The 11,891-nt window shown below is 43.8% G+C and overlaps 1 protein-coding gene across 1 annotated transcript in view; it reads left to right on the top strand.

Moving 5' to 3' along the window:
• The window catches only part of REC8 (REC8 meiotic recombination protein), a 40,890-nt gene that overhangs the window by 4,340 nt on the left and 24,659 nt on the right, over positions 1-11,891 (top strand). Inside the window, exons 2-7 of the mRNA XM_018556666.1 lie at positions 4,715-4,783; positions 6,105-6,247; positions 7,099-7,178; positions 10,399-10,512; positions 10,622-10,709; positions 11,504-11,580. Coding sequence (XP_018412168.1) covers positions 4,715-4,783; positions 6,105-6,247; positions 7,099-7,178; positions 10,399-10,512; positions 10,622-10,709; positions 11,504-11,580 — 571 coding nt within the window. The remainder of the gene's footprint in view (positions 1-4,714; positions 4,784-6,104; positions 6,248-7,098; positions 7,179-10,398; positions 10,513-10,621; positions 10,710-11,503; positions 11,581-11,891) is intronic.

The raw sequence follows: 11,891 nt of genomic DNA, 5'->3' as shown, positions 1-11,891 counted from the left end.
TCCAATCAAAGTCCTCAGGCCCCCATCTTCACATCAGAGTCCTCAGACCCCACTTCACATCAGAGTCCCCCCTTCACATCAGAGTCCTCAGTCCCCCCTTCACATCAGAATTCCCCTTTCACATCAGAGTCCTCAGTCCCCACTTCACATCAGAATTCCCCTTTCACATCAGAGTCCTCAGTCCCCCTTCACATCAGAGGTTCCCTTTCACATCAGAATCATGTGCACCTCAGTAGTGTCATACAGTCGCTGAGATCACTTGTAAGCAGCCTGCTTGTAAGTCCCCCTGACTCCCCCCCTGCTGTGGTTTTTGGGATCCCCCGCTGTTCTGGGGGACCTGGGACCAGGGCAAATGCCTTTAGGATGGAGTGCAGGGAGCAGACCCCAGCAGCCTTCCTTTCTCAGCCGCACAGAGATCGAGCACAATGCTGTCCATAAATGCTCTCCATAAAGAGAGCCTGTCACCTCCAAACGCTATCACATAGGGGATTCTTAGCCCTTGTGTGATAGCAATAAAGTTAAGTGGAAAAAACTACACAAAATTTTTAAATAAAAATGAAAATTGTTTTTTAAAACAAACCCCGCTACCCCTGACATCTGCATGCGAATAAACACACACATAGTTCCACTGTGTGCCATATTGTAGTGTAGTGCTCTCTAACATGCACAATGTGCATTCAAGGTAAAGTTTACTTTCCCAACTAGTTTGGGAAAAGGGAATTACCTGCCAAAATCTGGCCCCCTCTCCTTTCCGTTATCCTTACCTTTCAGCGAACGGTTCTTCCCCTCTGCCGGTACGGGTGTACTAACCGTACACCCGTACTGCCGTCCAGCGCAGCCTTTCGCAATGGATTTTGAATTTTGCTTGCAAATTGCGGGCACTTATTGGTCAGCGCAGTCAGATTTTAGCTTTAATGTCACTTTAATTGCTCGTTTTGTCTACATTGTAAAGAAGTTTTTGGCTGAGGTTAACTGCTGATATCAGGTTAGGTGTTGCAGGGTAAGTTTAAAGGTCAAATTAAAGGTTACATGTTAAGTGGTGGGAGCTAACTATTAAGGATTACCCCAGAGAAAAATCATTTTGGATAGAGGAGGAGAAGGGTTGGAATCTCTGTTATGTTGTTAATTGCTTTTCTGTAGGATTGACTTGAAGCGCCCCCTTGTGGCCCTTTAACCAACCCACATTCTCCTTATCTATGGGGAATTGAACACAGGCAACCCATCCCTCCAAAAGTGCACATATGCTTTTATTTCTGTCTGTGTGGAAGAGTCACGCTTCTTTTCTAAAATTCTAAATTCTATATGGGGATATCAACCTATCCTCATATCACAGAAAGTTTGAAGGACCCTATTCTTTCCATGATGTTGCTGTGAACCACGCGTGCTGTCAAACCGTGGATCATCTTGAACAGCTGTAGCTGTGTCTATTGATCCCTGTTATTGTTATTCATGCCAACTTAATAAAAATAATCTTAAACATGAATCTACAATTTTACAGATGTCATTGGAACAGAATATCTTCTCTAAGGCCTGGTTCACACCTAGACGTTTTATCGCACGGATTCAGTCACGCTATAACGCACAAAACACAAAAACCCATGCAAGTCAATGGCGACAGTTCACACCTAAGTATTATATCGCACATGCAAAAAGATGCAGGAGCTATTTTTAGGCGTGGTTTTCCTCCCATAGACATCTCTATGCGTTGAGAACTGCGTGGTTTTCCGAGCAAAATTGCGCAAAAGAAAACTTGACAAACGTGCAAAAACAGCTCAACAACCGCAAACCTGGCCTTATCCTGTCATGTCACTGGGAGATGAGATGAGAAGTAATCTCTGCAGTGGAGAGACAGACAGCAATACAAACCTGGCAGAGCTTCTAACCATTCCCTACTCCATCCATAACTATAAATTAAAACGACATTAGGTGGAGTTCCACCATATGTTTTTTTTTTTTTTTGCTGAAACTCTAACACCAACAACTATTGCCCCAGTTATGTATATTATCATACTGCAGTAAGCTGCCTACATTTCACTGGGAGGGAGTGGCTAGATGTATATAACTGCTGCTGAAACTCCGGGGTTCCCAGATCCCGATACATACTGGTACTGGAGGTTGGCCTGCTATCACTTCATCAGGCTAGCTCAACAGTAATGCAATATTGAAAGGTTTTCACTTTAATGAGCATTTGGAAGCACTGATCCTATAGAGCAGGAGTAGTAGGTAAACTGTGGCCCTTCAGCTGTGGTGAAAATACAAATCCCATCATGCATCTGCCTCTGGGAGTCATGCCTGTGGCTGTCACAGTCTTGCAATGCCTCATGGGATTTGTAGTTGCACCACAGCTGGGGGTGGGGACTGGAGCTTTCCTACCCCTGCTGTAGAGGATTTTCAGTGAGCTAGTAAGCTGGTACAGATCTATTTACCTGTAGGGAAAATGGTAAACAAATGTATCCATGGAGGCTGGAGAGAAGTTTATGGTTCTTTCTAGCAGCTCACTGATGCCACTTGTCAATCTCATTGAGATATTTCTCCGTCACTGACTAGCAATTCTCATTCATTCTAGTTGGCTGGTGTATGTAAATATGATCAATTGAAGCAAATGGCAACCACACACACATCAATGTACAACTAGCTTTTAAACCTGTTTTTATTTAACCCCAATAGTTAGACAGTGCAATGTGGTTTTTGCAGGCTAGCTGGTAAGTGTGCTGGCAAATTTTTGTGTTTGTACTAAATAAGATTAAGGTCACAGGCTCACTGTCTAGTGATACAGAATACAAATTGCTCCTAAAACAGTCATATAGGATATCCCATTCCCAAACTGTGCACACATTCATTTTACCCAAATGTATTCACCTATTGTTACATAGTTACATAGTATTTGAGGTTGAATAAAGACATTAGTCCATCAAGTCCAACCTATTAGGATCTCATTCTAGGAGTACCCGTACCCCTGTATATTACGGTCCCTTAAGAAATCGTCCAAAAGTTTCTTGAACAATTCCACATTATTTGCTGAAATCACCGCCTGTGGCAGTGAGTTCCAGACCCTAACTGATCTTACTGTGAAGAACCCCCTTCGCCCCTTGTGCTGGAATTTTTTTTCCACCAATTTTAGGTGATGGCCTCTAGTTTTTGTAACGGAGTTAATTTTAAACAGTTTATCGCTAATGTTGCTGCCACCATTGAACATTTTGTACATGGAAATCATATCCCCCCTTAATCTCCTCACCTCTAATGTGAACATGTTTAAATTTAGTAGCCTCGTCTCGTAGCTCTGGTCCTCCATACCCCTAATTAGTTTGGTTGCCCTCCGCTGGACTTTTTCCAACTCAAGGACATCTTTTCTTAGTACTGGTGACCAGAACTGGACCGCGTACTCCAGATAAGGTCGAACCAATGATCTATAAAGTGGCAAAATTATAGACTTGTCCCTGCGATACATCCCCTTCTTAATACAGGACAAGACCCTGCTAGCTTTGTTTACAGCAGCCTGGCACTGCAAACTACCTTTCAGTTTGTGGTCTACAATGACCCCCAAATCCTTCTCCATTTCTGACTTCCCCAGCGGCATATTGCTTTTTAAATAAACCATTGAGTAACTAGAGAGTACTGGGCCCCTGGTGCACCCAGGCCCAGGGCTGTCTTTAATGTGGGGCAAAAGGAGCAGTTGGCCCAGGCCAAGCCAAAGCAGCTGCCCCTTCAGCCAGCAAAAGATACACAGGCGGCACCACTGGTGGAACTACCAGGGTCGCAGTGGTCACATGCATGACCGGGCCACTTGGGGAGGGGGGGGGGGGGGGGGAGAAAGAAGGATAGATGGATGGAGAGAAGGATGAATGGAAGGATAGAGAAAAAGTTGGATGGATGGATAGAGAGAAGGAAGGATGAATTGAGGGGGGGGGGGCGGAAGAAAGATCCCTTTGCCAAGAAGCGGGTGCTGGAGGGCATCATTGAGCACTACCAGCAGAGCAAGGCGGCCACCCTCCGCGCTGCCAAAAAGAGCCCCAAGGCGCCGATCATGTGTGAGCAGCGCAACGTGTTCTACTGGGAGGTGTGACGCCTGCGCTGCCATTTGCACCGGGGGGGGGCTTGATGGTTTCTTCAACCAGGGCCCTGAGGTTTCTAGTTGTGCCTCTGCAGGGCACCGTTCTGTTTACTATGTGATCAGCATCACACATATTTTTGCTCCTCCCCTGCCGTATGCTGCATAGTGTGACTGCCTGACATCTCATTTGGGTTCATGTCTCCCTCTGACGTAGAGAATGAAATTTCAATCCCGGGGTGGGGCAAGGGGTTTGGGTCGGCCCAGGGTCTAATCAATATTAAAGATGGCCCTGTCCAGGCCCCATGACATGGTCTGCTATGGCTTTGTCAGTAATCATGATGCAAGCTTTGGAATACTTACCTGGCTGCTGTGCTCAGCTTGATTCAGAAGCTGGTTATGATGTCACTGACAGACAGGATGTCTCAGTCAGCAGATCTCACCACTGGAATAGCTGTGCAGCAATGATATGACCCAGAGTGTTTATTCCCACCACAGATTCCACTCTGCATTGTCATATAGCAGATTAGTGGCCGTATGTTTCTTCATCAGTTTTCTGTCACATTTGTGTAAATATTCATTTATGTCAATTTTCTGTAATTCATGAAACTTTGTGCACATTCATTGTACTTGCCTTATAACTGAAACAAATGACGTGTCATCTAGGTTGGCCGCCACTAAAGGCACTAGGATTGTCAAGCGGGAATACCTGAAAGTAAATGTCATGAACACATGGTATGTATATTCATGAACACTGTGTAGTTAATACATCACATGTGACTTCTAAAATGTTCTGTTTCCCAGTGACCCTCCTGCTTGTCCTGTTAGGTGATAGGTTGTATCAACATTCTGACCCGAGTGAACAAGTCATCAGCATTACAGCTGATTGTGCTTCCACCGCCCCTGCCCCCTGGTACTTGTTATTGCTGGCTTAGCCTCAGTTAGGTACCTCAGCCCTCAAAGTTAATCACTGAAAATATCCCAAGTGTTTTTACCTTCACTCAGCTTGCACCTTGTAGGCAGTGGCTGTAGCCTGTAGCCTTTTCACTGCCTGGGGTGGCGGGGGGGCAGGTTTGATTGGATGTGCTTGTGATACTTGGTGGGAAAACCCGCCAGTGTCCCGCTCAGCTTCTGGTGACGTCACTGGCTGCCAGTAGCTTAGTGGGTCGCTGGCCAGAGCGCCCCAGGTTGTTAAGAGCTGGGCAGGCAGATGTGTATGACCCTTACACTCTTAGCAACCTTGGACACTCGGGCTGGAAAGGCCCCCCATGTGACCCAAAGAGATGCTGCCTGAGGCAACAGCCTCAGACTTCCTTTGGCACCGGATAGGGCAAGTCCACCCATAATGAATTTCTAAAGTCTTTGTGATGAAGGACACAGCCTCACTGTTTGGTGATACAGAATACCAAATGCTCCCAAAGCAACGCAATAAACCACTGTGTAGCTAATACTGGGCCCCTGATGCTTCCAGGCCCCATGACAGTTGCATGGCCTGCTATGGCTATAGTTATGCCCTTGTCTGTATATATTATTATTATTATACAGGATTAATATAGCGCCAACAGTTTGCACAGCGCTTTACAATATAAGGAAGACATTACAATATATGGTGCAAGTTTTCGAAAACTTCATCACTGAAAATATCCCAAGTGCCTTTGGTTTCACTCAGCTTCTGCCCTGGAGTCATTGTCACATTGGTTCTATCTTTATTCGAGCTCTGGCACCAGATAGGGTAACTCCACTCATAAGGAATATCTAAGTCTTTGTGATCAAGGTCACCGCATCACTGACTAGTAATAAAGAACACCAATTGCTGCCAAAGCAATTATATAAAACAAATGCCCAAATGTTTTTTCATGATGCTTTTGTTGTTTTGGAGTCCTGTCACCTGTCCTGAAGTAGGGAGAGGATTATATCTCACTGAGATGCGGGCTCCATAATGTAGGAGTGCCTAGTGTCCTGAAGAAAATGCTTCTTACAGAAGGATGTATTTGTTTGTGTGTGTTTTTCCTTTAAATGCGTCCTTTATTTAATATCATGCTCTGTGTGCTTTCAGCCGGAAGATTATGCAGTACATTTTGCAGCAGGTCCCTCCACCATACCATGGCTGTCCCATCCCGCGGCTGTCACTGTATCTGTCAGCACAGCTCAGCTATGGAGTGGTTTGTGTCTACCACCGCCAATGTGACCTACTTATAGGTAACTGTTCTTCGCAATGTGTACATAACAAATAATGGAAGAATTAATGGAAGAATTAGCTGTTTGTAGAAGGAGGTATTATTTATGAAAAGTCATGGTTCGTGCTTTGCCTTTCAGCCACCAAAGTGAAGACGTGGACGTAGGGTGACACAGCTCTGTCAGGCGTTATTTAGTTATGGCATACCAAAGAGCCATGATGATGTGAAGAATCTAGTAATCTATAGCAACTAATCAGATTTATGGATCACGCCATTTAGGTGATTTTCTTACTGGTTGCTATGGGACTACACTTTGCACATCATCACTGCTAATTATACTGTTATATAGCATAAGTCTGTATCAGCTATTTTTGGTTGTAACATCCAACAGGGTTAACTTACTTTTTTTTTTTTTAAATGTGTATATAAAAAGCTGCTTACATTGATTTCAATAAACAACCGGTTTACATGGATATCAGCATGCACAACAACTTCATTAATGCCCCCTATCACAATGGTGGCTGGTATGGCCCACTCTCAAGCTGGCCATACAATGCTCATGAATTTGGAGGAATTGTGTGCCAATCTTTGTAAACATGGGCTAAGGAACTTGATAGTTAGGTGTCACTGTTTCAGGAAGACCCAGTTTGTAAGTTATTACTGGCTGACACAGCATTTAAGCCATCCTCCAGTTGTATTTCTCCATAGACTGTGATGGGGACATTGTCCTTTGCACTCTGAAAGGTGAATGTAACCAGCATGATGTTTGACCTTTTCTGAGTGATCAGAACCACCTGTTGACCCTGAAGTATTATACAAATATTGTTCCAATTCTTCCTTTCTATTTACTCCTGCTATCTCCTAATCTTTCAGAGGAAATGAAGGTTACCCTGGAACGCTTGTATAAATCTGAGAATCAGCTGAAAATCGATTTGCTGCAACCGGATCAGTACGTATCTCTTACTGTACACATTTTTCTGTCTGCTATGGTTTTGAAGGTCTATCTTTTCACATCTATTCACAATAGCATGACTAGAATATAGTCAATACACCGTACAGCCTTGTAATACTATCTGGACAAACAAATGCAATCCATTATCACAAGGAGAGGGCTTTTCCCTATGTACTTTATATGTTGACCTGTGCAGTCTGGAGATAAGGCAAACATTCATTGTAAATAATAATACAGAAAGACAAATGCTTTTGCTCATTTGTGCATATAGCTGAACAATAACCCATAGATCATGAAGGTTCCCAGAAGAAACCTGACCCAATTCACTTCTTAACAAGGGAGGTAGCAACATGATGTGCAAAGCGCAGTAAAACATAATATTTAGCTTTAAAGCAACCCTATCAGGTTAAAAAAGAAAGGCAATCCAGATCAAAGGCCCCTGTAATAAACAAGCTTTTATACCCCCCTGTCTGGCTGCTTTTGCTTCCTACCTTCCCTCTCTTCCAGCGCTGCAGCCTCTGTAAGACACGTCTGCTTTTGACACTTTATGGTAGTGTCAGGTTTCCGCGTCCTTTGAAACATTCCACATTTCCATCATCTAACTCCAATGTCTCTATTGAGCCCTGTAGAGATGTAGGAGTTGAAGGATATGTAGCGCCCCCCCTGACACCCAGAGGCCTGAGGTGGACCCCCAAATGATAGGGGAGGCTGACATTTCACTCTCAGGGACAGATCCTTAGCCAGTGTAGGGGCGTGTGATCGACAAATTGGGCACCAGTCACTTTAAGTGCCTTTTTAAATGCTTTATTGCAGAACAGCATAACTGTGAGAGAGTGGGTATAGGGCTTCAGATATCCTTGACAAAAATTAGGCAGGCTCCAGACTCACCAATCCAAACTTCCACAGTGCAGAATTACTAGGAGAACAGGCTGACAGTGGGTAATAGAGCAATAGCTGAACTGGAATGTGCATGAGATCTTCCCTGGGTGAGACACCAGTCTTGTTCCAGAGGTGCATATCAGCTCCTGGTACCGCCAACAGTCATAAAGCTCCTCTGGCTCTCCTCCCAGATCGTTCCAGACCCCACCTGGGTCCACATGTGGCCTCCTCCAGGCTTGAGGCTTAGTTAGATTCTCTAGCCTTGTGCATCCCACCCATGGGCTAAGCCCATGGGTGGACTAAAGACTGAGCACATGGCAAATCCTTGAGTATATATGCACTCCCAAAGCATGCACCACTGCCCATGAAACTCCCAGTGATTGGCCGGTGATGCATGAACACTCCTGATGTTTACCTATTGGCTGCCCCACTCTGCATCAGGGTCACACCCCACTGGCAGGTAGGTGCAATCAATAGCAGAAAACCTAGAATTAACCAGATAATGTCCAACTACAAATCAGCTAAACTGATTACAGTGCTAGCAATGTTACATTTTCGTAGCCGCTCTTCTTAAGGCGGTAAGGGGTACAGATGGATCCACAGTGTGCCACAATGTGTCCCCTGAAGTCCCCGGACATGTCATGTGGTGACAAGCTTTACAAAAACTGCAGCATTGAAATGAGACAAGGGACTTTAAGTTCTGGTGACAACAGTCGAAGATGAGATTTCCTCTCACTTACAGTATATTTGGGTCTCTGAGACTGGGAAAATCTACCACTGGTGACACAGACAGCAACAAAAACCTCATCAAGCTTCTAACCCTTCCTTTAGACTAGACTAGACTAGAGTTTCACTATAATACATGAGTTGTAGATTGCTTCAGCCATCAACACATCATCATCATTTAATTACAGTTGGGAAGCAAAGAAGAGTAACCAAACTATTCACCCCATCCTTCTCCACCAACCATATTTTCTCCGCTTGCAGTCATCAGAATAACAGGCTGAAAAACAGACTTTTTTAAGTGTTCGCCATTCACTTATACACTTTACACATTTATTTTCAACTTTTGCTGAATGTTTGGAAATGGAGGCTGTTTTGCTGACCTCTTTCAAACAACGCTAACTGCCTAGCTGTGTCTGACTTCAATACTTCACAGACCTGAAGGAAGCTTGCGGCAAATGAAAGTTTGGAATTCTTTCTTTATATTTGAAAACAGTGAAAACAAAGCATTAGTGTGGCGCCCAGCAGCCTGCATTTTCAGCAGAGGTCTGCAATGACAACCCACGTTTTTCTTTCTTGACAAGTTTCCTTTAAATACACTTTAGGTGGTTTGCACTGGCGGAACTACCAGGGTTGCAGCGGTCGCAATTGCATAGCATGTACGGGTGGCTGTGCGGCAGGGCTGGAAAGGCTGTCACTTGTACAGCAGAATGTGCTGCAGGCACCGCCAGGCAGCACATTCTGCTGTGTGAGGACCCTATGATTACCTAATTACCTGCTAATGATTATGCAGCAATGCAGAATAGCACAGACAATGCGGGACTACAAGTCCCAGCAATGCATTATATTTTTAAGTAGAGATGCACCAGTGCCAATAATGGGCACTTTCACGAGTACTCATACTAGTGAAAATGCCCCTATATTATATGCAGATACCGGTGTTCTGTCAAGAGCGCAGACGTAGTCGAATTTGCCGTCTTCAACATGTGCGCTTGCGCACAGACCAGTATTATCGAGGAAATCGGGAAGTATTTCGTTTAAATTGTTAATTGTGACCGTTAATAATATTCCATCCATCAATCACTGTCATCCATCATTTACTGCCATGGACGGCATATTATTAACGGTCACAATTAACCATTACAAACAAATAATTTGTAAATAAATGCCGGTTTCCACATTAGTCCCCTCTGTACGTAAGCGGCAGATACTGGATCGGTGTTCTCAACAGAACACCAGCACTAAATTTTTAAACTGAAGAGGCTGCCTGAGGTCCAGCGATTGCTGGGGACCTCGGCAGCCTTCCTGTGAAACACATGGTGCCATGGCGATGGGGGGTTGGGGGGGGGGTTTCTTGCACCGGGGCCCTGAAGGTTCTAGTTACGCCTCTGGGGGTTTGCATATAAGCTTCAGTTTGTATAAGAGCAGCGTATACAGCAAGCTTTCAGAAGCCATTTGCAAAGCTGTTAAACACTGATCAAATTAGGAATACTGCGGGCTAATATAAATGAGCTACTGGCCGTCTTTTTGTCACACTATACAATTAACTGACTCTTCAGATTTTCCTTTTTGTATATTTGCATTTCTCATCTGAAGTATCCAAATATTTTTTCAGACAGTTGCTGCTCCCTGACAGTCTGATACTCATGCAGATGCTGGAAGATGCTCCTGATCCTTTTTTTGGAATGATGGAGGTTCCCCCAGAACTACCAAATCCATATATGATCCCGCAGGTAAAATGGTGCCTGTCTCACAAGACCACTTCTGATTACTCTAGGGAACCAAAACAGCTGTCAAAATGTTTCTGTACATAGTTACATAATGCTTATTTGTTTGAAACAGATCCGCGCACTTTTAGAGACTTCAGGCCCTGAACTTGTCAGATATGAAAAAAGCCCTCCAAGACGTCGCAGAACAAGTCGCAGAGAAGGTGAGAGAGGATGGCAGGCAGGAAGTGACCAGCATGTAAGGCCTTCACTAACTATCTGGCATCAAATACAGGAATACAGGATGTCATGACTCGTATGCTTACACCTCTTCATTTGATTGTATTGTAAATTAAACCAAATAATTAGAATATTACTTTACTGTATCCATTTTGGATGCAGATAGCATTTTCATAATATATCATAAAGATCATAAGCAGAAAGCTCTCCAGAAGTTAAAGTATATTTAAAGCCAAAACATTACACTGTTGTCGACAGAACAGGAATAGAAAGCAAAAGGTCCAATGGGAAAGTCCATTCATTGCATTGCTGCGTTGCAGTGAACTAACCCTTTAACAATTTAGCAGGGATTCCCATGCCCATTGGTTCAATTATTCACATACCAAAAATGATTATATTATTTGTCAGTGTATATATCTGTGAAGGTGTTAGGGTTCTCATAAAAGAAAAGTTCAAGCATGCACAACAGAGGAGCCTAATAAAAATGAATCTTAACAGGGTTTAGTGTTACATATTGAGTGTCCTGTGGTATAAGCCCTGCCTATTAGGACAGTGGAGACCAAGCAAAGAGCCTCCTCCACCTATAAGTGCTATATCTATCTCCCATACACTGCCGCTTTGGTCTAACAAAGTGTTTGTAGGAGGTAATTCTGTCTGCTTAGAGATTCACATTAGTTTTAGCTTCTAATGGAGCAAGTTATATTGTCAGAGCTTAGAGGAGGTTCCGTTGAGAAGAAACTGTGCATTAGTCAGTACTTTGTGTTTATTCTTTCCTTAGCAGAGAGTGATCACCTGGCATCTCCAGAAGCTATAACTATGCGAGAAGAGGAGCCTATCCTATTGCCACCAGTAGAGGTAAATGGAGTAAAATAGACCTGCACTGTGCTCTTCACCACCCTCTTTATCTCAGTTACGTCTAGATATCCATTCATTATCCTAGAATTCTAGGCAACCTATTAGGAAATAGAGTTGCATTTTCTATTTTATGTTCTCATTACAGTTTGCTACAAGTGTCTTGTGCGCCACAATTTGGCAAATGTGTCATTTTGTTGCAACAATCTATCATCCATTACAATTCCCATTTAGCCGTGAGACAAAGATATGTCTGTGAAGGTTCTCATTCATCCAGGTCATGGTATATCTGTAAAAATTAAGTCAAGGCAACC

Source organism: Nanorana parkeri, unplaced genomic scaffold, assembly GCF_000935625.1.
Source record: "Nanorana parkeri isolate BGI_ZX_2015 unplaced genomic scaffold, ASM93562v1 scaffold246, whole genome shotgun sequence".
Lineage (NCBI taxonomy): Eukaryota > Metazoa > Chordata > Amphibia > Anura > Dicroglossidae > Nanorana > Nanorana parkeri.
Note: the sequence above shows the minus strand (reverse complement) of the source record. Positions and strands in the feature narration are given on the sequence as shown.